At 46.0% G+C, this 27872-nt stretch overlaps 1 protein-coding gene and 1 long non-coding RNA gene across 23 annotated transcripts in view; one reads left to right on the top strand and one right to left on the bottom strand.

Moving 5' to 3' along the window:
• LOC119433015 (uncharacterized) overlaps positions 1 to 27872 on the bottom strand; it is a 53056-nt gene that overhangs the window by 2529 nt on the left and 22655 nt on the right. The gene's annotated exons all lie outside the window — the stretch shown is intronic.
• Positions 2350 to 27872, top strand: part of LOC119432781 (uncharacterized) — a 62640-nt gene continuing 37117 nt past the window's right edge. Inside the window, exons 1-4 of one of the 22 annotated variants that reach the window (XM_049658787.1) lie at positions 2356 to 2459; positions 3550 to 3612; positions 5046 to 5200; positions 7291 to 7628. In XM_049658787.1, the coding sequence (XP_049514744.1) occupies positions 5115 to 5200; positions 7291 to 7628 (424 nt within the window). In that variant the 5' untranslated portion in view covers positions 2356 to 2459; positions 3550 to 3612; positions 5046 to 5114. Of the gene's footprint in view, positions 2460 to 2684; positions 2902 to 3549; positions 3613 to 5045; positions 5201 to 7290; positions 7629 to 27872 lie in introns of those variants that run through there. The other 21 variants (XM_049658789.1, XM_049658785.1, XM_049658788.1 and 18 more) reach the window with 21 other exon arrangements.

Raw genomic sequence — 27872 nt, 5'->3', positions numbered from 1 at the left:
CATCGATTATGCTTTTATATTATCCCGATCACAATGAGTGGTAAGTACTAGTGATAAGATAGCCGTGGCATCCTATTAATGATGAAAAAAGAACAGAATGAACGAAAAGAGTTGTTGCATAATATGACCCCAGTGCTCAATCTCTCGCATTTAAAGCCACAGCAACACTGCTTCAAAACACATGCACGACGAAACAAGGGCAGCTTGATTCTAGTATTTATTTCAATGTAACAGCTAGTTCTGACGAGCTTTACATAAGCATGTTTTCATGAAAGCTATGAGCTCTGCTAACACTCTGAGAAAATTAATCTCTCTGGTTCAGTTAACAGCTTAACTTCACAAAGCCTAAACACCATCACATTTCAAAGAAAATCGAAACAACTTGTTTACCTTTATTTCTGGCCATAGAGAGTACAACATTCATTAAAAAAAAAAAAAAAAAACATGTTGAGTGAAATTTAATTATATAGTAATAATTGGTTTGACGAACTATCCACAAGAGCACATCAGAAATGCCGATGCAGGCTTATTTTTCACTAAATTTCACCCATTTAAAAAATATTTCTTCCAGGTATTGGACACAGCATAGCACAAATGATACATCAGGATTTTTTAGGTTAATTACACAGTACTGTTTTAACCTGGTATCGACATGTTATCAAAGGAAGATGTCACAAAATGTTCAAATAAAAGCTTACTACTGCTTAGGGAAAAGATATTGTGCAACACAGACAAGAACGAGAAAGTAGACAAGCAGACTAGCGCAAACTTTTAACTAATTTTATTTCAGTCGGACTCTGCAATATAAGTACCTAGCCACGGATGGACAATAAGGCAGGAGACATTCGAAATAAACTCGGTGAAATTAAGTCACTACAGCATGCCGAACGAGAACCTCTCCTCACTACCTAACATATTGACGCAACGCTCATGCATGCATTACTTTCGAGGCGATAAAAAATGCTTCCATCAGCGCTCTCACAGTGGAATCCTTGCTTCGCACAGTATCTTTTTTTCTAATCATTATGAATCACCTAATCAAGCAACAAGATTTATTGAGATACATTCAAACTTACTAGCACCGTGAGAACAATGGCATGTTCGTTTTAACACGACTAGCGAAATAAAATGCCTCCCTCGGGGATAGGCAACTAATGGCACTTATGCAAAGATATAAGCACTTCCATATTCAGTCAAGCTATTGTTGATATCAATATTCTATATGTATAAGGCCCAGATTTGTATCACTTCTTTCATACAGGAGGGAAAGATGGGCAAGTTACATGCTTGCATAATAATGTTTCATAATGTATCTCTTGCCCACAACATTCACACTGACATTCAAACTATCTGCATATTGATGCATATGACCTGCATAAGAGATCTAGATTCAAATGTACTCGAGTCCACAGAGGTGTGCACGGGTCCAGTAGTAGTAGTAGCTGCTGTTTGTTTACTGAACTATGCAAGGAATAGGAAGGAAAGTGATGAATCTCACCGCACTGTAACTATGACTACACAACTATCGTGTCTTTCATCCTGCCCATTATCTTGAAGTGCAACCGCTGCACAGTTTCGTCTGCAATTGTCGTAATACATTATCGTCCTGGATGGTTATTGTGGATGTTTATTCTGCATATGAAAGAAATGCCAGCGGATTTTAAAGCGCATTTTCTCTTCAGCGTATGCCTTTCGGCCTTGGACAGCTGATAAGGAGTTTTAGATAAACGATGGTAATCGACTTGCACCCCCACAATGCGCGCTGTCGCCGCAGCCATTTCCTGCGTACGCAAACCCGTTTGCGTGCCCTAACCTAAAGATTCTTGGTACAGAGAACCGAAACCTGCAAGACACACATTTTTTATGACGAATGACGTCACCGACAACACAGCTCGATGCTAACTAACGATAAAATACGATACGCAAAACCGCGATAAGGTTAAAAGCTAAGCAATCGTGATGTAATAATAAGCAGAACTTTTAGAAAAAGGCTATACAGGTAAATCTGGCAGTGGCTTAATATAAAAGTTAGTTTTTGACCATTGCGTCAGCAACGGAACACGGCTAGAGTGTGCACCTCAGCTCTTGTATGCTAACCATAAATAAATATTAGAACCTATTCAAAAGCTGTCAACTTACCTAATCATTGGGCGACATTGTCAAGGCTTCGTCCGAGGGTGGGACATGTTTTGGCCTGCACTTGTGTGCATCGAAGTGACGCACAGCCGAACTACCTCCAATGTCTACGCCATGACGCAGTCTACGCAGCAGTCTAGCCGCAGCAACAACGTCAACGGTCAATGGTGATGATGATAATGGCACTGACTTCACCATGGCCGCTAGATGGCTACAGGCGCTACTGGCAAACTACTCAAGCACAGCCACTGTTACTCAAATATATTTTTGGACGCCTGCGTCAGAGGAGTACGGTCGCGGTGAGTACCGGTGCAATAAGCAAGGTATGTAATGCAATCACCCGAGCCTCTTATGAATGAGCGCGAAACCATGAAGCTAAAAACAAATACGTGCATGAAAGTATGACTTTAATAGGATTACGATCAAGCGATATTCCATCACACACGTGTGACCACGCCGCAGTCACGCCGTGCATATGACCTACATAAAAGTAGAGTGTACTAGAATATTATCTATTACACTCTAATAAAAGTAAGAAATGTTTAGCACATCCAAGCCAAGTCATTAGTAAGCGTATGTCAAGCCATTTCATTTTATAAAGTTCCGGCCATCGTGGTTCCGGCAGGTTTCGGTTAGAAAAACGTTTGAAAAGTTAGAAAAGCGCTGAAGCTTAAGTATGTCCGGGATCTTGTAAGTTGCGAATACTGCGTAATATTCGTTTGCCTAGGAACGTAGATCTTTGTTGTTGTGCTGGTGTCACGTTCCGTAAGCTATCTTGATGTATTTACGGTGGTGGTGGCGGTTCTAATTCCCACAGCATGCCTGTAGTTTCGGTTTTGAAGCACGCTCCCTTTCATGACCCGTCTTCGACATTTGTGCCCAAAGCCACTTAGCCCCAGTACACGGTCTGAGAACGGTTTCGTTTAAATACTCGGGGAGAAAGAAGAAAAACGCCTGCTGTTATAACCACCTATTTACGGGCTAAACGTTTGTCCGTGTTGCTTCAGCTTATGCATGGCTTAATAAAAACGCTGCTGTTATAACCACCACTTTATGGGCTAAACGTTTGTCATGTCCATAGTTATTAAACATTCTTACATTCTTTACGCGTTGCTTCAGCTTTTGCATGGCTTCCTGCACGCGCATGCTTCCCCTTAATTGTTGCATCATTTTTGTAAGTTCCCACTATGTGGTCACTCCGCTAACAGTGCATGAAACCTTGTGATTGCGCTGCGTTTGCGCGCTTAATCACTTACTAACACACTAATTATCGTTTTGGTGACGAGTGATGACGTTACGTGCCTCCTATTCTTAAACTCTGATGTTACTGCATAACCCAACCAAGACCTGTTGCTTGCATTGTGTTATTTTTTCAATCTTGTGTGTGATAATTTTATTGTCAATTCTTCACAGCATCCTACTGGCCTTCAAAGAAGTTTGATCGTTCCATTCCCTTTTCGGTCGGAGAAGCTGCCGGTAAATAGCTGCTGTTGTCAGCAAGGCATGTCAAATGAACATCACTATTGCTCACTGTCATAATGTCCATTTTGTAAGAGGTGTGGAGGCTTTGAACTGCAACTGCCTTTGCCCTAACTGCCCTGCTTTCCTTATACACTAGTGTTGAGGCCATGTTATGATTTCCATGCTCACAGAAACAATTCCCGCAAGGTTGCAGTCCGATAGGCTGAAACAGCCTACAACCAGGTGAACTTCTTCAGTGGCAATAATTGTCGTTGCTCTAGCTGCAACAGCAGAGAGCACCATCTCCCCAGAACTGCACTTACCGATGCCACTCTTCTCCAACTTGTACATTATGGAGCATGTCATTAGAAAGGCAGTTGCCACAGCTGCGGCTGCAAGAATGATTCTAGAATACCTTTGCTCGTCTGTGAAAGACAGTCATTTGTAAAACTGATTCTATTTAAGCAAGACAGGTTCACAGAAAGTCTAAGACTTGGAAGTTATGAACAGTGGTTTAACAAGGCATGTTTCAGGGGTTCGTCGTCGTTTGCTTCAAAAACATTCCTTGCTTGACCATTGTTGACGATTTTGTGTATGTGTTTCAATCGGTTACAAAACTTTTCATGGCCTTAATGCGCGTCGTCAACTTGCTGAATTATCAGAAGGAAGCGTCTCACAGCCTTAATGCATAAAGTTACGTACACAAGTGTCAGCGAAAGGAAGAAGACAGTGAGCATGCTGATGGCACGGCTGCACCTTTTGTAGCCGATTGAAACACAGGAACAGAATCGTCAACAGTGGTCATACAAGGGATGTACAACCAGTACAACCTTTTGTAATGTTGTGACATCCGTTGCATCAGCTGATCAGACTACACACTCCTCAAAGACAATATCTGCAGTGATGGGAATCGTAATATGGCCCCAAGACTTTAGCTACAATGGTACGCAGTGTTGCATGTCTGCTTGTTCATGCATGACCAGCTCTTTGTGGTGCCATCTTGAGCTTGAACAGGCATGCAGAATGCATGTACTCACTGAAATGAGGCATGATGATGAGGCTGTGGATTAGCTGTGCTGCTTCACATTCACAATGTTAGTGGTGGCATTTCATGACAGAAGTGCGCTAATTGAACTTGCTTGCCGTGGGCAGCTACCATTATGCATTTGGTCGCTGATACGCAAACAGCCACTCGCAGTGCCATCTTGGGCTGCAGCAGGTATGGAGCATGCTTCTGCTTACTAAAATGAAGCATGACCTAAGCTTGTTCATGTGTCTAATTGAGACATGTGGTTCACATCTAAACTGGTATTGCTTACATTTTATGCATAATGAAAATGCACCCATACAACTTGTGTGCAAGGGAAAAAGACTACAAGGGAGCATAATGTCGGGCAGCTAGCTTCAGCTAAGCTACCACCTCCGACATCGTCCATTTTTGCTTTCAGGGCCCATCTGCACATTGACTTTTGGGAAATGAGTCATGCGCTGTTGCCAGACCTTTCCAAGCATTTGTCATGATCGGCCCTCAGCACCTGATCTCCACTACCCCCATATTCTCCGCATGCGCGACTGCTAGAAATTGCCACTTGCCTATTGCACGGTGAGGGCCTATTTCCCATCAGTCTTTCTTTTATATTTTTTATAACTACGCTTCAAATTGCCACGTGATGTCCCCTTCTAGTCTTTTAGTGCCTGAAGTGGCAACATGCGCATGTCGGGGTGCATCAGAGCACTTGTGTTTCAAATCAAAGCATTAACTTTCAGAGTTCGATATTAACTTTTAATATTCATGTATGGGCCAGGGTTCATACACCTCCTTGAAATCCTTGAATACCCTTGAATATGGAAAAAGATATTCAAGGGCCTTTACAAGCCACGAGAATAAATCTGCTCCTTGAATTCCTTGAAAACTGAGGTTGGGGGTGACTTTTGAACATTGAAAATAACAAGCTCTACATCAGGCGCCTATGCCATGGACAGTGTCAATTGGGAAATGATCCTTGATGTTACCTTTTCAGACTGTCGCTAAGCGATGCAATGTGGCATGTCCACAGCCACCAATGACAGGCTTGTCTAAATTACTGTTGCCATCATGGAGCTAGACGAAGCCAGATCAAGTGACCAAGTCCGTAGCTTTATTTTGTTCTTTTGCTAGTTAGTAGTTCACACCTGCAGCCATCATGGCTTTTTTTTTTTTTTTCGAGCCATCATCAGCCTATAGTTATGTCCACTGCAGGACGAAGGCCTCTCCCTGTGATCTCCAATTACCCCTTTCTTGTGCTTGCTGATTCCAACTTGCGCCTGCAAATTTCCCAACTTCATCACCCCACCTAGTTTTCTGCCGTCCTCGACTGCACTTCCCTTCTCTTGGTATCCATTCTATAACTCTAATGGTCCACCGGTTATCCATCCTACGCATTACATGGCCTGCCCAGCTCCATTTTTTCCGCTTAATGTCAGTTAGAATATCGGCTATCCCCGTTCGTTCTCTGATCCACACCGCTCTCTTCCTGTCTCTTAACGTTCGGCCTAGCATTTTTCCTTCCATCGCTCGTTGTGCGGTCCTTAAATTGTTCGAGCCTATACACTCTCGAAATTCCTAAATAAAAGTAAGTTTCAGGCCTTTAGCTTTAATGTGACGAGTGTCTCCGGCTGAAGCTGGACACCACTAATAATCATACTAGAAAACAACAGACATCATTAAATGAGAAAGTAAACTTTGGAAAGCGACCTGAAGAGCTTGAAGTGTGTGTCTCGGCTCAGCAGCTGCTTGGCTGCGAGAAATTGCAGCTAAGAAGGCTCTTTCACTATTTAGTTGTGTACGTATGTGTATTAATAAGGTTTGTTTTCCTTTCCCTGATTTTTGCCTTTTGGCATTTTTGAAATCCTTGAATTTCGGACGCACGTTTTGTGAACACAACGCACGCCTCCATCTTGCGCTAGAGTGCCTAGGCAAAGCACGCTTGGTATTAAACTCGAAGAAGTGTCGCTTTGGCGAACGCCAAACGCTGGTTCTAGGCCACTGTCCTTGATCAAGAAGGAGGCTGACAGATGGAGTAGCACACAGTGGTAAAGAAGTTACATAAACAGGGATAACATGCCTCAGAAAGGCTGGCCTACGTTTCGATAGGTGGACCTATATAGTCAAATGTTCTGTACAAACCCTGATAGGCTGAGCAACTATACACTTACTGTTTAGATAAACTTTCAGGCAACTGTACTGTTCCTGGCATTGTGCTAGCCATTCACTTTTCGTGCCTTTGATAGCCTGGTATGATGGCACATTGGCTTTTTTCATTGATGTCACATAAGCATTGAAAGCTCTTGCTAAGCTGCATCTTTAACAACTTCATGAATGTAACCCTCACTTAGCAAAAGCTGTCCAAGCCAGTTTGGCACCATTTTTAGACAAAGTCGCCGGGTTGTGGCCCAAAGTGCTCCATTTTTTACTTAAAAGTCGCTAAGTGATGACTTACTCAGAATGGTGTCTTGTTTATGTTCCTGTGGTGGCAAGTCAGTGGTTAGAATTTGAAAAGGGAAAAGAAACTACACTTGCTTGGTACTACTTGCTACTACTACACAAAGTTACACTTGCTTATGGGGATGTGCATGACTGAGCGAGCTGTCAAAACAAAAATAACTGCTGGTTTCACCTCTACATGACATGGCTGTCTCTCATTTCTCTTTCAGCCTCTGTCGGAAGCGAACTTTTGCAGAGATGAATGCATCTGCCTATGCCTGCTCACCTTGTGGGAAAACGTTCACGGGGCCAGAGCCGTACAACCAACACATAGCCTCGGAGAAGCACAAGAAAAAAATTCAAAATGGGCCTGTCCCCTCGTCGAGCCTTGTGTGCGAGCCGTGCCAGATGAGCTTCACGGGACCTGCTCCAATGCGAGATCATATGGCCAGTGCAGGCCATACTAAAGCCATGGCACAGCACCAGGCATTGACGGGGCAGGCACTGCTGACCTCGGCAGTGGAGACGACGTCCATTAGGCTAGCCTGTTCGAGCGCAAACAAAAGCAGTAAGTGCAGCGCCACCATAATTTCAGGTCACTCTTAGTTAATTGAAGTTAATAGGGATGCAAATGGAATATTCCTGAGGCTGTGCAATTGAGGAGTAGTTCAAAAATTTAATTGACAGAGATAAATACGACTTGTCATATGCATACGCTAATCACTGGTAAAAGTCTTTATTTCAGCGAATGAGCTTACCCTGTGATTATTTGTTGCATGTCTTTCTTCCTTTTGTTTGAAGACATGCTGTTCGACTAAATTGCGATGTGGCGGTTATCGTTCACTAGTTAAAGCTACCTTTTGCTGAGTAGTACAAGATGCAACCTTTTAAACATGTGTTGCAGATATTTTTCGGGCAGCCCTGTATCACATGCAGCAATGCTTTTGCGGGCTGGTACTGTGTATGTATTGCAAGGGAAATTTTGGATAAGTCACACTCTATGCGCCAGCCACTTGAATATAAGCAATCTTTAAAGGGATGCTGAACCACCTTGCTTGGTGGATGCTTGGTGAAAAAAACACAGTCCACGGTTAGCATACGCTGCTGTGAACATTTCAGCCAAATTTTGCAGCCGTGCGCGACGCGTGGAGCTCACCAGCAGAGAACGAAATCACCTCCTCACTCTTTTGCGGCTGCTTTATTTCCTGATATAGCAGACTCCCGTATGACCCGCCGGGGTGGCTCAGTCAGCTAAGGCGTTGCGCTGCTGAGCACGAGGTCGCGGGATCGAATCCCGGCCCCGGCGGCCGCATTTCAATGGAGGCGAAATGCAAAAACGCCCATGTGCTTGCGTTGTAGTGCACGTTAAAGAACCCCAGGTGGTCAAAATTAATCCGGAGCCCTCCACTACGGCATGCCTCATAATCAGAACTGGTTTTGGCACGTAAAACCCCAGAAAAAAAATAATAAAAAAGACTCCCATACGCAGCTGCTATTGGCCAATAGCTGACATCAATCAAGGAGGGTGTTTGGATCAGTGCCCTTCCTCCTACTGCTACTGCGTATATTTATTGACACTGTTTGATAAACAGGCTGAAGTACTAAGTGGAAACGTGCTTTCGAATTTCAATAAGAATTGCGTAATTCCGGAAGAAGGTGACTATCGTCTACTCACGTTCAGCCATGGGCACCTGCGTAGGAATTAAACTTTGGCCACCCTGTCGCAGCTATCGGGTCTTCGCTAATTTCGACTAGTCTTCAGCACTCAACTAGCCTCGAACCACACGAAACTTAAGGTCAGACCACACGCACACTTGCCAGTGTGCGCTCACTCCTGGCCACTCATGGCTAGATGGCCTTGGCAGACCTTGGCTTCATATTGAGCCATTGATAGAGCTTAAAAATACGCAAGTTAGATGTGGCTACAATTCGTCGGTCAAGCTGGTGCGGGACAAAGCCGGACCGCACCATGTAGCACAGCCAGGCTGGAGCATATGAGCGCAAGCGCACGCTCAAGCCCTGTCGTGCTCAAAGCAAACGCAGCGCATACGCATTACTGTTGCATGTAACTGCGGTCTCTTATGTGGCATAAATACCGCAGCTGCCGCGGGTTGCCGAGACAAGTCCGCTAGCTGAGTGCACTGCAGCTCGCTGAAGACAGACGCGCATCGTAGGCACCAAAATCGGAAATAGTAGTGTCTACATGACCATCCAAAATCATATTTGAACTGCACACCACGGCGACTTTCAGTAGGCGGAGCATTGTGGGCATGCCCAACTTCGCCATAGTCTTCGCAGTGCTAGGCATTGAAGGAGCGAGCGGAAGCACCGCGAAGGGGATCATATGCGACCTTTTATTGCCAATAACTCCGCTTCAGCTCGATGCATTGAAGTACTTTTAGCACCAAAGTATTCCTGAAATCGTCTATTTTAACTTCAAATGCATTTCTTGACTTCGGTAAAAAGTGGTTCAGGGCCACTGTAAAGACAGTGCAGCAGAAACAAAATTAGTTTTTCTGGCAACATTTTTTTTTTTTTCATTTGTGGCAGTGGGCGTCAGTCACCAGTCGGTCGACAACAATATCTTTAACTAGAATTCACTGACATTTTAATTAATAACTTAGCATAAATGTATCCCTGGAAACTTGGCTTGGGAGAAACTGAGGGCATGTCCATTTCCATTTAGTAGGAATCCCGAAATTGGCACCACTTCTGAAACCAGCATCTGTTATGAATACATTGGTGTTCTATGTAGTTTTGTCTCACAATGCATATTTTCATGTATATATTTACTTTTTTGCTGGTGAATGTCTGACGAATACTTTTATAATGTTATAACTTATTAGGCAAAAGATGCACCTACTGTATTCGAAATTCCTTGAATACTGTCGAGAATTAAATAGTGAGATAGATGTGTCTAATCAGATTGTGCTTGCGTAAATTATGTTGTACATTCTTGAAATGTACATCGAGTCATGTCTTTTGGGCATAAACCCACCCAATAGAGAGTAAGATTCTAAGCTGTCACTTTTGCCAATGTGTCTGGTTTTTGACTGTCTCTATGACATGACAGTATAGAAGGCTTTCTGAGAAATAGGCTAAGTTCACTGTAGTTTTCTTTTCTGTTCTCTGGAGCCATCTCGGATTCTATCCCAGTGTAGTAAAAATGCCTTAGAACAATGGTATTTTGTGAACATTGTTATCGGTAGATTGCACTGTAAGCGGTGTCCCAGCTAACTATAGCTGTTGAAAAAAAAAGAACTGGTAACATATACATGCAGTTATGAGACTTACTATGCTTGAACATTAGTGTAATTTTTCTTTTTTGGCTCTTTACTCATAGTGCTCGAAATATCAAAAGTGCCACGTGATTGTGCGCTCACGCAATGCTACACCAGCGGTCCGAAACGTAATTTGAGGGAACCAACTCCAACCACCTTGTCAATGTGTAGGCTGTAGCATGGAACATGCAGTTCTCTCTCTGCGCAAGCGAACGCTGACAGCTTGCCACTTCCAGGCATTTGCCGAGTCATGCATTCAGTGGAGTTAATTCCTCGAAATCACTTTTGGGCCGCTGGTGTCGCAGCATGCGATCACGTGCGACTTTTCGCATTTCACGTGCTATGAGTAAACCGTAAAAAAATAAAACATTTATGCTGGACACAGTGCGACGAAACCGAGTGATTGTGTTATTTTAGCACACAGTAACAGTATTCCCGTTGGAAGTGGTGCCCTGAATTTGAAGTTAAAAGCTTGTCTGATTAATCTTTTCTAATTAGATGAACAATTAACACACAAGACATTATCTTGATGGCAGAGGAGGACTGATGTATGTACACTGCAGGTCTCGTAATGATTTATTGCAACAACAACGTTAGCTGGTACATCCTGTATATAGAGTTCCTGCCACTGTGGTGATTCGGTGGCTATCACGTTATGCCACTGAGCACAAGGTCATGGGTTGGAGTGCAGTGAGGGTGGAATGCAAGAAACACTCACTTTGGGTGCACATTAAAGCGATGTACTGACACATATTTTCCAAGTTGTAAAAAGTCTACCACATGCTTATAGCACATATTAGAATGACACTTAGCCAACTATACAGGTTGGCAAACATGTTTTTTTATACTGAAGGTGATCTCAAAACGCTGTACCTGGGGGGGGTATTCTGCAAGAGTCCACCTAATGGACTGTCCACTTCGGCTGTCACCAAAGGCTGCCGCTTCACGAGCACGAAGGTGCCAGCCAGTCTCCTTCGCGCTCGTGAAGCGGCAGCCAATTTTGACAGCCAAAGTGGACAGTCCACTAGGTGGACTCTTACAGAATACCCCCCCTGGTCTCATCTACATTATCTTGACGTAATGACACAGTAAAATTTGCTGATGTCATGTATTAACAAAGCTTGGTACACTGTTGTTGCTTGTTCATAAAAAAATAAAGGTGTTGAGCACTTTTGTTCTGGCTGCACGCATGAGTAGTCACCGCAGCGTACACAGGAACTAAGCGAGCCACGACATTGTGAGTTGTGAACGTTCACCTCTTAGATGCTGAAACCAAACTGCTGACTATCGATCCTTTCAGTGCCATGATCTGCCAATGTGTACATCCTAGAAAGTTGCACAAGCTTTTTTAGCCCAATCATGTCGCAGTTAACAAGAAAGTTGCAGTAGTTCGCTGGCTAACATAGCTACCCATACGGATAGAGGTACTGTGAACAGTTCGGGCCTACAACAGAACTAGAACCACGACAAAAACGAAACCGCCTTTATGACGGTGCAACAGTAAATGAAAAAGAAAAGAAAAGTGCACAACCAGGCGATCGAGAATTATAAAGAAAATCTGGATTATTGATCATTATTCAGTAGAAAAAATGCAAAGGTCAGGACATTTGGCCATCCCAAGTCAGGACCTTTACTCAAAAGTTGGGACTTTACCGCTAAATTTAGGACGTTTGGCAACCCTCTCGGACCTTGTTTAATTGTCAGTAGAAGAAACTAAGGACCATGCAGCGAGTGATGGAATAAGAGAAATGATAGGCATAATTTCGTAAAGGTCGAAGCACAAAACTCGAGACAACAATGAAGAGGATACCGACAGGATGGGTGCTACTAACAACTACGAAAGTTTTGAAAACTTTTTCCCCACAGCATGACACAGCTCCCATGCACCCAAGATCTCGAGGGTAGCCAATATTCCAGCTCAGATTAAAATACTTCGGAAAGTTTTGAGAACTTTCACAGGCGCCACAATGGCCCGAATGCGAGAAAATACCTTGAAATCGGTGATGTCACTTTGAAGCGCCGACGTTGGGATTTCAGTACAGAGTTCAAGGATTGGATGATTTGATGAATGGCCTTATAGTGACAACCTCTTACTGTGAAACTAATGAAGGTCTGCTTTGAAAGAATGCCAGTATAAACTTAATTAGTGTTTCTCTTCAGGCACCATTTCAAATTTTGGCTATACACTGGAAGTTGTAGGGCACTGTCTAGGGAGCATAATTGGTTCATTATTAGCGGAGATAGGAGAAATTGAAATGTTCCTTGCCATGTTGCCAGGAGCAAGCTTCATGCCATTATAGACCAGAGTGTGGAGTGGCAGTAGCGATCCCAGAATTATTCCACATTTCAAAGCTACAGGATGGAATGCAAATGTAATGATGGCACCAGTCAGCAGATGCAATGGGAATGAATAAGAGCCGAGATTCGAAACGGAGTTGGAATGGAATGGGTACATAGTCCTGGAGCACTAAAGGTCATTTTAAATTAGACTTCAACTTTCTTGCATTTCTCAGTTTTTACTGAATACCATCTCTTTCAGTATCTGCCTATACTGCCTCTGACGTGGTAATTACAAAACAATACAGTATTCTACACATTCTACCTTCTGACGTTCGGGAATCTTTTTAGTGTTACAAGGGGGGGTTAAGTGCATTTAAAGACAGCAACCTTTAGTTGTTTAAGAATGATTCAATTTAGCAAGGGCATGCTTGGTTTACTACAACAGGGATGGAGCCGAAAACGAAACGATGTCGCAAACAGGTGCAGTCAGCTCTAGGCATGCGTTAGTGGAGGACTCTGGTTTAGTTTTTAACACGTGGTGTTCTTTAGCATGCACCCAATGCAAGGTATACATGGCTGCTTTTACATTTCGCCGTCATCGAAATGCGGCCGCCGTGGCCAGTATTGATCCTGCGACTGGTTCAACAGCACAAATCTTAGCCACTAAGCCACCACAGCAGGTGCGTCCTGCAAATATAAAAAAAATTTGGTCCGGCAAAACATAACAATGCATTTCGCTTTTCGAAGTAATACAGTTAAACCGGATATAACGAAAAATGAAATTGACAAATTCCCGAAAAACTTCGTTATAAAGAGGATTACGTTATATGCAGGTTCGGCACGAAAATTCGAAAAAAGAAAACGCTTACCATATTTACTAGATCTAACGCGCCCTCGATTGCAACGCGCACCCGTTTTCCTGACCAAAAGAGAGGGGAAAAAAATCCTTTACAGCACCGCTCACCTCATGCTTTCATACAGAATACAACTATGCGCTCAAGATTTACTCCCAATACACTAAAGTTGCAATGAACGAACAAAAAGTCCCAGTTTTGCCCGAAAGGCGAGCATCAATTGCGACAGCAAATTAGCAGACAGCTATACGAAGCAAGTGTAGTAGCTTTATCGGCCGTATACACTGTGTCACATTTGCTGTTTAACTAAATTAGATGTTACTATCTGGTGTAACTCAAGGTAGCGTCCTGGGCCCGTTGCTGTTCCTCATTACATTAATGACTTGCCATCTAACATACATCAACAATTCGTTTGTTCGCAGATGATGCATATTATATCGCAAAATTTGTTCATCTTCCAGATCACCTAGCACTTCAAAGTGACCTCGATCGCATAACCGCTTGGTGCACATCATGGCAAGTCACTTAACGCCGAAAATCAAGCTCATGACATTCAGCCGGAAAAAATCAATCTCTTCTTCCAATTACTTACTGAATAATACCTTAGTGTCCTGTACGTTTTCATAGAGATACCTAGGCGTTCATTTCACGAGTAACCTCTGCTGGTCCACCACATACAGAAAGTAGTAACAGCAAAGCATCGAGCACATTAGGATATCTAAAAACGTAATCTCTATGGAACTCCTGCCACTACGCGTAAGCTCGCCTATCAAACATTTGTTCGTCCGCAACTGGAGTACGCATCACCCATTTGGTCACCTCATCAGGCTTATTTAATTATTTCCCCTCGAATTGGTTCAAAATCGTGCGGCACGTTTCATTTCCAGGAACTACAACCGTCACTCAAGCATAACAAGCATTAAATCATCGCTCTCGCTTTCTACAACTGCAATCAAGGAGAATAATCCTCTAATCTTTTATTCCACAAGATAGTCCATAGTGTCAATCATTCAACGCTGCCTCTTGCACAACCTTACCGCACTTCACGTCGTTTAAACAACCCTCTAAGCTTCCAACGCATTTCTGGTACAACCGTTGCATTTAATTCATCGGCTTTGCCGCAGGCTATCATTCACTGGAAGGGTCTTCCTGAGCACATCGCGGAGATCCGTGATCCAACTAGTTTTAGGGCCGAAGTAACGACCATTTTTTCTAAATACTAACACATTATTAAGTACTGTATAATGTTGTGTTACTTTTCAGTGATGGGTACTAACAGTGAATAAGCATTGTTTTTGCATAGTCATATTACTCATGCTCCTGACATTACCCCTATCCATGTAATCCCCCCCCCCCCCCCCCCCCCCTCACACAATGCTCCGAGCTGGAGCCTGTGAGGCAACGCGAATAAATAAATAAATAAACCGCTCACCAACGTCGCAAGATATTACAGCATTCGCGTTGGTTTAAAGTATTTATCTAAGAACATCTAAAAGTCTCAATTCGCATTTATGTTGGACTAATTATGCCAAAACTACGGCAAATTGTTCAACTCACTTGAGCAAAGTATGAAATAACTAAATGGAAACCAGCAGTGAGTTGCACTAAGCCATAGCACGAACCTAACATGTATATGTATATATATGCAAAACCTTATTTTATTCCAGGTTAACGGGTGTTATTGCTTAATTAAGACGAGAGTTAATAATAAAGTTAATAACGAGCGCTGTTGCTTAGGAATGCCTCCTTTTTGTTCTTGCAATAAAATGATCACGCACGAGGCCCTGCAAGGCGGCAAATATTTCACTATTACAAAAGTAATCATGTTTTTATGCGGAAAAATATTGACCAACAGCTCTGCTTTTAGGCATTTATTTTCCTCTGAAAAATCTAACTAACTGCACTTCAATTTCTTTGGCTACATACGAGTGAATTTCGGCAACTGAAGGTAGTCTACGCCATGTTTTTATTATTAGTCGTCTGCTATTCTAGCAGGCGTTCCATCTTTCCCAACATCATTGCAATAGAAATATCGAACTCATCGTTATTTTGCCCCAACTCTGTGACGTCTTGCCACTCTTCAAGTTCGTCCTTCACCACGACTCCCAAAATGAATACCACCCTTCCTGTTCTTTTTCGTGGGGGCTGCTGTCACTCATCTTGCCCCCTAAAATTTAACGCCGGGTCATCCGCCTCTCATACGAGCACGAAGCTTACCTCTGGGAATTTGAGGACTCAGTCACCTGGGAACTATATGTTGATCACAGAGTTTCCCAGTACCAGTTGGACGCTTCAAGAAATCGCTCACAAATTCCCAGGGAATGACCAGATCTGATTGACACTCTAAAAAACCAGATACCTGGGTAGCGACCGCGTACGACCCTGCCTCCTAAATACGAAGGCGAACCAAGACCAGAACTGGGTGCTCCGATGACGGAGGAAGAGGTGTATATGCCGCGGCACGAGCCTCACAGCGCAACACTGCTCCCGGGGCGACAAAATCACCAATGCCATGATTAGAAACCTGAGCCCGAAGCACATCCTGGACTTGACCGAATACCTAAACGAGGAACTCTGGAGCAAGGGCCACGTACCGAACGAGTGGAAACACGCGGAAGTCGTGACATTCCCAAACCAGGCAAGAAGCCCGCGATCGACGCCCTACGTCCCACCTCGCTGACTTCGTGCCTCGGCAAGCTGTACGGAGGGTCATCGGAGCCCGCCTTCAACACTACGTAGAGGACGGTGACCTCTTCCCGCACACCATGCTTGGCTTCAGGCCGGGACTATCTGCGCAAGATGCTTTCCTAATCCTGAGGAAAGAAGTTCTCAAGGGCATCCCGAAGGGAGGAGAACACCTCCTGCTCGCACTCGACCTGAAGGGGCCTTCGATAACATCTCTCACGAGGCCATTCTCAAGGGACTGAACGACATCAGCTGCGGAGAGCGCATCTTTATTACGTCAAATCGTTCCTGACGGGCCGGACGGCAACCATCGGAATAGGCCAGACTCGATCGGATACGATCGACGTGCCGAACAAAGGAACGCCGCCAGGGGCGATAGTCTCTCCGATTCTCTTCAACATCGCGATGCTAGCACTGACCAAAGAGCTATGGAAGATCCCAGACCTAGGTTACGCCCTATACGCAGACGACATCACGCTCTGGGCCACCAAGGGCTCCCTCGCGCAAAGGAGGCGACCCTTCAGGAGGCCTCGACGGCCGTGGAGATATTTGCGGCAGCGAGCGGGATGCGTTGCGCGCCCGAGAAGTCCGAGGTGATCCGGGTGCACGGAGGAGGAATCTACAAGCCACCCGGCCCTATGGAACTCTATCTAGAGGACCACAAGATCACGGAAAGCAAAAAGGCTAGGATTCTGGGTTTTTGGATCCAGAGCAACTTGAAAGCCTCCCACACCATCCAAACCCTAAGGTCCACCACCAACCAGATCTCGCGGATTATCAAACGAATAACAAGAAGCTGCAAGGGGATGCGAGAAGAGGACACGCTCTGCCTCGTCCAGGCTCTAGTGATCAGCAGAGTAACGTTTAGCATGCCGTATCACTACGACTCGCTAAAACAAACGCGACCAAGAACAAGTCGATGCCATCATCAGAGGGCGCGTACAAACGGCCCCGGGTCTCCCTGTTACCACCTCAAACGAGAAGTCAGCGGCTCTCGGATCCATAACCCCTTCGCTAAGCTGTTGGACGCGGTTATGGCTTCGCAAAAAGCCAGACTACAGAACACGGCGGCGGGCAGAGCCATCCTCCACCAGACCGGCACGGCAACGGAGCTTCGTTGGGCAACGATCGCTCCCGCCCGAGGTCAGAAGCAAGATCTCGGCTAACCCCATACCAAAGCACATGAGTCATTGAACTCCAGGAAGGACGACGCAAGGCGCGGGTCGACAGACAGCGTCGACAATTCAAGGGTGACCCGTACGCAACGTACGTGGACGTGGCGGCGTACCCTGCAGGGGGCCTCTTCGCGGTAGCTGCCGTGAACGGGAGAGACAACTCCTTAACCCTCGCGGCCTCCGTCAGGGCAGAGACCCCAGCTGCGGCTGAGACCATAGCCGCGGCGCTAGTAATAAAGCAACATGACAGGGTGGGCAGGGAAGTTCATGTCGTTACCGACTCGCAACAGGCCTGCCGCAACTTTACCGGTGCTGGCGGCTCAGATTCTAGGCCCGGGGCTGCAAGAATCCCATCAAATCACGTGGACGCCGGGTCACGCGGGACTGGAGGGGAACGAAAGGGCGAACGCCTTAGCTGGATCGCTAATTACCCGAGCGGGGCAAAACCAATCGTCTGATCAATCCCCACCCTTTACCTTTGTGCCCCTGCCATCAATTACTGCGACCGACACGAGATCCAGCGACTCAACCGCAGGATTATCCTCTCCCTCACAAAAAGCTCAGCACTGAAGAGGCAATAGCCCTCAGACTTATCCAAACAAACACATTCCCAAACCTACACAGATACAGCAAAATATACCCACAAACATATCGCGGCATCTGCCCCTGGTGCGGCGACACACGCCCTACACTCTTTCACATCTCGTGGGGGTGCGGGGGCAAACTTGAACATTTAAAGATGCCTAACACGTCATTTGAGCGGCGGGAGGTACAGCTGACCGGCGATACCTGGCGGGACAAGAAGCTCTCGTCCAGCAAGTACGTCGAGCAGCCATGGCCAGTGGAGTCCTGGAATGAGGACATCACCAACTCGTCGTCAAGGTCAACGATCTCGATGGTCTAAATAAATGTTTTTTTCTCTCTCTCCCAGTACCACGAAGGCGGAAAAAGTCGGGCGCACGTAGGCGGAGTGGCTACTGGTACCATTGTTCCAAATAACAAGGGGTGCTGCTAACGTACTATTATCGGTGTAGTGTACCGCTGCTAGGTCATAGCCTGCCAGCCCTGGATTTCCCAGAAATCGTCAGGCGTAACTCACCCAAACTTTAGTAAGGGTGACAATAATTGTAGTCGACAGTTTTGCGAGGTTAGAAATACCATACTGAAGCCTATTACGGGCTTAACGGAGGCCCGACCTCCACCCAAGCCCGAATATCCGAGACCCGATGCTGGCCCAGGCCTACGTCTAAACTTACCAGGACCGAGCTGAGTGTGCGGGCTATGGCGAAACCAGGGCTGTCGAGCAAGCCGAAGCCTGTAGAGTGCTCTAGCGTCAACTTTCGTTTTCCAACAATTTCTTTACTCTGTAATGCAAGCAAAAGAGGCATCTTCTTTTTATTAAAAACATTCAGGAATCTATAATTTCTATGAAGATTACTCTCATTTGAGTTTGAATAATGAATAGGGATTCTACGCTTTAAACCAGAACGTCGAACCGAAAAAATGCCGGTTTGGCTCAGGTTCGGGTCAACGCCCTCCAGTTTCGTTCCGGTTCAGTTCCGGTTCGGAAAAATAAAAATTCATAACGGTTCGTGAACTGGTTCGCAACACTGAATCGGTTCGTAAACCGTTTCGGCGCAGTCCGTTTTATCCTGCCCCATGGTGATATGCTGGATAGTACTATCGACTTGTCTGCATGGCGCATGCGCAAGTTTCATCAAGGGGAGGCATAAATTTAGAAATGAATTACACAGATATGGGGGAATTTTCGTGTACATAATAAAGACAGAATTTATTAGTAAGAATATCTGCGTCAGCGTAATCTCTTTGTAGCTTTCACATTCATTACATTGACAGCAGAGGAGTCAGCTATTTTCGTTTTGCTCCAGGCTTCACTTTAGGACTCGTGGCGAGTGAAATGTGGCTGGTGATCTATGGTGTCGAAAACAGCGCAAGTTCGTATTGTATTATATAAATTGCAACTCAAATCTTCTAGTCTGTAGCAGAGAAAGAAGGCAGAATTCGTCATTTCGCTCAGTTTAGTGCTATTTTAGAAGAAGGTGAGGACATTGATCCTTCTGAACGATGAACAACGACGGTTAGTGCTGAACTACACGCTGATATTTCTGGAGCACCTGCACCTCACGCCTTGTCGTGCACTAGATAAGGGCGGACAAAGAAGTAAAAAAGACGTAAGTACATTGTGCACCATGAATAATTTCTAAAACTTGAAGAGCGCTGTATTCCGCTTAGCTTTGCACCAAACATGCGTTGAACCATGACACGTAACAAAAGCAGATTTCGCGAGTTGTTTACAGCCGTGGTTACGCAGGTTTCGCGAGTTGGTTACAGCCGTGGTTACGGCAATATTTATCGACCGCACTGTTATGGTTACAATAAGTCGTGCAGCAAAACTTGTTCAGCAGAACTTGTTCAGAACTTGTTCTGCTTTCTATGTTTTTTCTAGTTTATGAAGTTTTAGTAGCAAGTTGATCGAACGGCCGAATGTGGAGCGTCACCAAAAATGTTGACTCCGCGGAGCCCCTGGATCAACTTTTCTGCACCGGAACACAACTAGCATGGCTAGCTTCAGAAGTGTTAGCGTCTCTGCTGAGGTGGCCGTAGTTACCAACGCATACACCGTCTATTTTCGTTTTCACGCACAACGCAACTTGTGATTTGTAGCAATCTGCTGATAGGGTGCGCCGATTGAAGTAGTTTTTCGAACAGCCATGCAAACTATTCAGCACCCTTTCTCGCCTTATATTCTTGTTCGTATCGAACCGGTAAGCATTTATATTTTCTTCGGTTCAGGTTCGGGTCGGGTTCAGACAAGTTAAAAAAATATCGGTTCGGGTTCGGCTTCAATTCCGCACAAAATCGTGGTTTGTATACGGTTTTCGGTTCAAGTTCGTATTCGGTTCGACAACCTGTTTTAAACACTTGCCCATAATAATTGTGCATAAACAAGCAGCAGTTACTCTGAAACTTTAGAGAGAGAGAGAGTGAACTTTATTGAGAGCCATCAGTTTAGTCGGCTGGGCCTAGGCGTCCATGATGGGACGTCGAGGTCTTGCCTCTTCGCCGCTTCGTAGGCCTGCTGAGTAGCCCAGAGTTGGGAGCTGCGCAGGGCGGCGTGCCATCTCGACGAGAGGGTCACGGGATTAATTCCTGGGTACTGATGTTTGCACTGCTATAGCACAGGCGGGGGGGAGGGGAGTGTTGCTGACTGAGTTTTACAGATCTTGCTTGGGTAGATGTCGGGGTATATGATGTGATATCGTGTGAGGAAGGGGTATGTATTGGTCTGTAACAGGCGAAGGGTGGTTGCCTGTGCTCTGTTTAACTTGCTGTAAGGGGTGGGAAAGGTTCTTCTTTGGACGTGAAATGACTCCACAAAGTCGTTGTATCTTGTAAGGCGGTCGCGTCCTGCAAGAGCACCTGCACCGTCTCCGGCACGGTTGAGTAGTTCTCGTGCTACGGAGTGTGTAACCTCGATGAGGTTGGTTAGGTGCGGGTGGACATCGCCGGCGTGTGCTGGGATCCAGACGAGGGTGATTTGATTTTCAAACGAATTAGAGAAACAAAAATTTTCTTACCTCTGCATAAGCATGTCACTTCACAATGTTGCTTAAAAGTGAACATTACAAATATCCGGCTTTCATTCGAAGCACAGTGTATCGACTAATGATGCGACAAAAATGTACGGATGTTTCTTTGCAAACTGCGACAAAATTTAGTACTCGCGTAGAGCAAGCGTTCTTACACATGTCCACTACATCTGTCCTTTCATGGTTCACTGTGTCTTTGTATGCCAGGTGACATGATGGTGAACTTGACAAAGGAAGCAGAGGAATACATACATCGGGTGAATCGAACAGGGCGGATTGATAGCTGGGGTTTAACCGGAAATTATGAATACTGGATACAGCAGGAACAGGAGATACAAGGGTGAGTAGCGAATACGCGTCACATAATATTTTAAGTGAAGCTTTATTGGCTCACAATTTTTGGTGTCGTTGTCACGCAAAAACACCCGTGTCGGCAAACCTGCATTGGATATGTGGGTATCAGCCAGGGCAAAGAAAGAAAGAAAGAAAGAAAGAAAGGAAAGAAAAGAAAGAAAGAAAGAAAGAAAGAAAGAGAGAAAGAAAGAAAGAAAGAAAGAAAGAAAGAAAGAAAGAAGGAAAGGTTCTAGCGTGAGGGCTACCGAAGCCCAGGCGAAACGTCAGCGTCGTTTTGCCCTCCAGGAACCGGACAACGGTGGTGCACGCCTCGCCAACGCTAGCGCCAACTTTCCCGGTGCGACGGCCAGGTTTGAACGCGAATTTCGCAACTGGAACATCGGATCCAGCTGCAGTGAGTGGGACCGGTTTTGGTTCGAGCACAACGTGATACTCGTCAGTGCAATTCGTTCCGAGGAACACCGAAGAAACAGATGACAGGCTTCGCTTACCCCCATTTCCTTGACAGGGGCTGCTGATTTTTTATAATTTGCATCACTTACCGGTGAAATGCCAAAGCCAGCAGTCAGCTAATTTTTAACTTTTAGAGGACACTGACACATTTTCCAACAAAACTGTTAAATATCTTTGCGCAGAAGGTAACTAATTTACAAATATCCTTAACCCAACAAAGCCCCAAACACCATTACATATCAGGAAAAAATCGCAGTGAGAGTTCATCGTTTTATCTGGGTACATAGAGTAACATTCGTACAAATGATAATTACAATGTTACTTGATAAATATTATTAGTAAAGTAAATATATATTTAGTAATTGGTTTCATTAACTATCCAGAAATGAAGACTGCTCCAGGATAATAAAAAAACGCTAGCTATGGGTGTTGCGTCTAGTTTCCGAAGTTTAAATTACAATTTACAGGTATCAAATGAGCGCATCAGAAATGATACGTTGGGCTTTGTGGGGTAAAAGCAAAAAAAAAAAAAAATCACCATTATGAACGCGTTTCTTACTGTTTTAGTTTTTATTATTGCGATAGCAATTATATGGACACTCAAAAGCAGATTTCTGCCGTCGGCGTCGCCGTCGCCGTGAGGTTCCGTATGACGTCATTTGGAGATGAAATCGTCGCCGCGCGCCGAACGCTGTATGTGCGAGTGAAAGGGCGCGAGGGGCGCGTCTTTCACGGGGAGTGAACGCGCGGCGGAGAACAAACGCGCGTTCTGCGCCGTGCTCGCTTAAGGGCTGCAGAAGTAGGCGTCTCTTTCCTCCTTTACAATCACCATATATGTAGAGCAAACGCGCATTCTTCAGACGCGCGAGAGGCCGTGGGGGAGGGGGAGGGAAGGGAGGCGACGTTTAGCTGCGGCACCAAGTGCCTATTTATATCAGAGGCTCCAGCAACAGTCACCAACGCCGCACGCATTTTGAGCTAACGCGGGCAAAACGCCGATGGCGTCGACAACAGTTCTGCGTGTTGTTGCTACCAAAGCCGCTCACCTTACTTCGTATGATATTGCTGTGTTGCTATCGCATTCATTGCTTCGCCCTTAGGGCGAAACTGTGACATTTTTTAGTTATCACAGTTAGCATGAGTTAAGTCGTAGGGTCGGTTTGAGCGGTGAATGAAATTTTATGCGTAAGTGTTAAATGACCCAGTAAGCGAAATGCAGCTCCAATAACGTGAAACCTGGGGAGGTGCGAAGCATGCAGTGATGCAACGCTAATGGGCTCATACTGCCTTAAGCAATGGCTCATACCCCCGTAAACGCGGCCTCCCCATTACGACGACAGAGGAGAAGTGAAATTCTACGCTGGAATGATGAGCGGCAACGCAGACAGCTAGGAAAGACGGCGACGACAACGAACGTGGGGCAGTGGCACAAGCGCGTGCAGAGCGCGAGCACGAGCCGCTTGCTTACCGTGACTACGAGACGAGACGCCGACAGCCCGGGCGCATAAGGTGCTTCGCACCTAAAAGTACCTCTCCACCGGATGACGTCGCTTCATCACAACCACTTGTGTAGCCTCTGTGCCACCGCAGCTTCGTAGCTTCTGTCGCGTTGTGGACTCTTGCCGTGCGCTCGTGCTGCTGCCTTTGTGTGCACTTAGGCAAAAAAATTGAATTGAATTCTTGAGCGTTACGTGACAAAGCCCCGATTTGATTACGAGACAAGCCGTAGTGGGGGACTATGGCTTGTTTGACTACGGCAATTTTGACCACCTAGGGATCTTTAACACGCCTCCAATGCACAGCGCGCGTGCGTTTTCGCATTTCGCTCCCGTCGATGTGCTGCCGTCGCTACCGGTAGAGTGACTGTATATGCTACCAAAGGTAGCAGAGTTGCGCGTCTGATTTATAAACGCCGCTCATGCCTCCATTGGTCAAACACTACCACGTGGGTTCCAAGCAACCGTGCACTGAGGAGAAGCTAGTGCTCCAGCAAGTTGTTTTGTATTTCCCGACGCCGCCACTGCAGCGAACTGGATTGACGCAAGTTAACGCTAGCCAAGTTCAAAGCGAATCCGGTTGGCGTTCGCTGTTCACGTGCATGCCAGCTGCGGAAACAATAACACAACGTTTCTACAGCAAATCCAAATGGGCACCCGAGTCAAAATACAAATAGCTGGTGATTGGTTCATCAGCAATATGTTCTTTGACTGCCTACGTGTTAAGAGCTGTGGCGCATAACTAGGTATAGGCCTCATTATATTTACTACAATTCCCTTTGTAAAAGAGCACATGAACTTTGTAAAGCTCGCTATATCAAAGTATTTGCCCGCACGTGCACTCATTTTTTTTTGGCTGAAATTTGCATTGCAGTTTTATTGACAAAAAGGGGTACTTGCGGCTAGGTGCTTTTTCGTTTATGCTGTTTACATGCTAGAAGAGCATTGCACTGCTCTTAGTCGCATATTTATCTCTGTTGAAACAAAATCTGAATGCTAATTATTCTTTAATCAAAGGAAAGTGGCTGAGGGCGCCTCAGATGCTAATGTTTTTCCAGTTTTTAATAAACTATAATATTTTGAGTATTAGACTGTCCTTGTTATGTAGCTTTATTCACTCGTAACTTTTTGTATTATTTTCGGAATCCATAAAATAATAACATTATCAACTTATTCCCTAAGAATGGTAGGTCCAATCTAATTGTTACCGCCGAGGTTAAGGAATGCTGCATTTTACCGGCGTATCTAGAACAGCCAATGTGCCCATCCGTTATCAGGTCAAAAGTTTACAGAAGGTGCACAGGTGAATACACCAAGTCCAAAAAAACAACTAATAAAATTCGCGATGCATCTCACGCCGCGCGTTAAAAATCAGCAGCGCCTTTTTTTCTTCTTAACTATTTTATCTAGTGCGCTGTTTCTATGCTCTTTGTTTGCGATTAGACGGAAAAGCGGTCCACACGCGATGGAAAAACGCTCACGGTCGACCGACGACACGTTAGGCATGTCCTCTGCAAAAACAGAGTTCGGCTTCGCCACACAGTTTTGCTTGCTTTCCAGGCAAGATGGCGGACCTACGCGCAACTCTGCTCCCGTAGGGAGCATATACAGTCACTCTAGCTACCGGGATAACGTTCCGCCACCTGGTGCTTAGCAGCGCAACACCATAGCCGCTAGGCCCCCGCGGCGGGTATGGTATAACGTAAGAACCGTAATGATTCAGTACATTTGCAATAAAAGGTAACTACACCCAATTAGTGTAATTCATGCAACTTGTACTAAAATACGCATCAGCCAGCAAGACCACTAACTGACGAGCCCCTTTATTGAGCGGCGAAACTCTGCAGTATAAAAAAGGGATAATACGGCTACTAAGTCGGATGGGCACAACTGCTCGCTCCCTTTGATATTAATCGACAGAAATGCCTCGATATATACGCAAAATTAATAATTTTTTGTTTGTAACGTGACAACCGCTACTTTTTTTTTTCTTGGTCCATGCAAAATTTTCAACTCAAAGGTTCCGGTTCCTCACACAGGTGAGTGGAATATACATGTAGCATCGAGCAGTATTTCAGTTACCCTAAATTATGTTGAGCCAGCGATAAAATTTGCTCACCTGATTGCAGTACACAGCTATCAACAGATGCTCACTGAGTACAGTCAATGAAGTGGGCTTTATCGGCACAAGATATAGGACGTCATATCATTTTCAGGCCTTTTCAGCCAATGACTTCACATAGCGTCGCAATTTGCATTTATTGTTGAGCGCTGTCGTTGTTGAAATGCGTGTCGTTGCATTCGCACAGCAACAAGACGAAAAACGGAGTGCACTGCGGTTCTTGAAACGACAAACATAAAATAACCGAAGGCACCGTCATCTGCGTCGAGATTATTCTATATTCTGTTAAAAATTCAGTGACACAAACTAGCAACATGGATCGTATTCGCGAATGATCGCTTTCATGGATGTCGATTTCAGAGCGCGTTCATTTCGTAAGCCACCAGACCCGCCGCCGCACTGACGCCTTACGCTTGATGTTGCATCACGCATGACTGAAAGAGTTTTCGAAAGTAATGGACGGAGAATGTGACTGTAGAACGGGGTAAATAAACTGTGAGCTATGCAGAGAAAACAACTATAACAATAACACAATCTTTAACAATGGAGAAGGCACATTGAACACAAGACAGTCGTTGCAGACCGGCAATGAAGGATGAAAGGACCACTGACCGCAAAAGTTCTATTTTGGATTTTATGCTTAAGTGAGTTTATGTGCACCTAATAGTTCCGAAATAAAACCGTAAATGATCCGACGGGAAGAAAAATTACCAATAACATCAATAATTATGATTACGTCTCGTTCCTCTTCAAAAAAATGCAATAATACCTAACTAGCCAAGCGCCGCACCGCGCCGGTCGGTACTGACCGGACATGTGATCACATAGGCTCACAAACCAGTGACTTTAAGGAGAGCGCTTGTTGAATTGTGTTATAATCGATAAGCAGCGACAACCGACGACAACAACGATGACTTAAAAGACGAAGAAATTAAAGAAGCACGGCGCCAAAACAAGACAAGCCGGCAGATCCCACGCCCTGTAGGAATCGATGTTATGCGAAGGAGTGTGCGGGGAGCCTACCAAGTTAACGAAACGACCATGAAAGCACCAAGGCTTAGGCGTACCACCAAGACACCAAGACGTACATGACACCCATGTCATGACATTCATGTCACGAGTCCTCAGGAGTCCCTTTAGCTACACCTAAGAGACCTTAAGCCGAAAGCCTTAGTCATGCTCATGACTATGACTTCGATCATCAACCTTTAGCCTTTTCCTTCACTTAGTACCACATCCGAACCCATTCCATTGGTTTTATTGCGATAGCAATTATATGGACACTCCAAAGCAGTTTTCTTCCGTCGTCGTCGCCGTCGTCGTCGCCGTGAGGTTCCGTATGACGTCAACGGCGATGAAATCTATGATGATAAGTGGTTCTTGAGGGAAAGGGAAAGGTTGGCGCTATCTTCTGCAGCCCTTGAGGGAGCACGGCTCAGCGCCAACGGGGAGGGGTAAGTGGGAGCGAAAGAAGGGATAGAGTGGAGTCGCCATGGCTGGGCGAAGCAAAACCGGCAGGCATAGGCGGCACGTATCAGGCCGAGATGGAAGGCCTTGGTGTGCTGCAGAGTCTGCAGGGGTGTTGTGCCAGGCCGGTCAGGCCCGGGGTGGGGTGGGAAGCCGTGAGGCCTTCCCGCTTGTAGAAATGTCCTTAGAGGCGTGCGGAGAGCCCTGACGAGTCAAGGAACTCCACGACGCCTCGAAGTGCAGAAAGGTGGTGTCGGCCGGGGAAGAGGAGATCTTCCTCCTTGCCAGAGGGGAGGCCCAGGCGGCGGAACTCCTGCAGGAGTGGACCCCGCTGCTGGAGGTACGCCGGGCAGGCCAGCAGGAGATGTTCGATCGTCTCCGGCTCCCCGCAGGAGCTGCAGGCCGGGGATGTCGCTCGTCCCAGTCGGCAGCTGCGTGCTGCCGTCCAGCTGCAGCCGATGCGGAGCCGGAGAAGGAGCGAGGTCTCCCTGCGAGCCAGGCCTCGCTGGGGGAGTGGTCGTGGGGGGCATCCCAGTGCCACCCGTTTGTCTGGGTGGTGGGTCGCCAGGTGTCGCCGCAGCCTCAGTCCTGTGAAGTCGCTCTCCGTCACGGCCCGACTGAGGGGCACAGTGGTGTGGTGGGCGTCCTTCGCCAGGGTGTCGGCTGCCTCGTTGCCCGGGATCCCTACGTGGGCGGGGATCCAGTGCAGGGACACCGGGTGGCCTGCGTCCTGCAGCGCTGTCAGCCGGGTAGACAGCAGTGCGACTCCAAGGCTGGCGCTTTCTGGCCTCTGCAGGCCGAGGAGGGCTGCCTTGGAGTCGCAGAGGATGGCCGCTGGTACCCCAGGAAGCTCCTCGGAGAGTAGGTCGACGGCCAGGTGGAGGCCTGCCACCTCCGCTGCAGTCGAGCTGGCGTGTCTGGGCAGTCGACACTGCCTGCTCTTCTGCAGGGCTGGTGCCGTGCAGGCCGCCGTGGCAGAGCCGGTGTCCGGTACCACCGAACCGTCGACGTACACCAGGAGGTGGTCTCCGAGG

Source organism: Dermacentor silvarum, chromosome 11 (genome assembly GCF_013339745.2).
Source record: "Dermacentor silvarum isolate Dsil-2018 chromosome 11, BIME_Dsil_1.4, whole genome shotgun sequence".
In the NCBI taxonomy this organism is placed as follows: Eukaryota; Metazoa; Arthropoda; class Arachnida; order Ixodida; family Ixodidae; genus Dermacentor; species Dermacentor silvarum.
The sequence above is the reverse complement of the archived record's forward strand: the minus strand, read 5'-3'. Positions and strand labels throughout refer to the sequence as shown.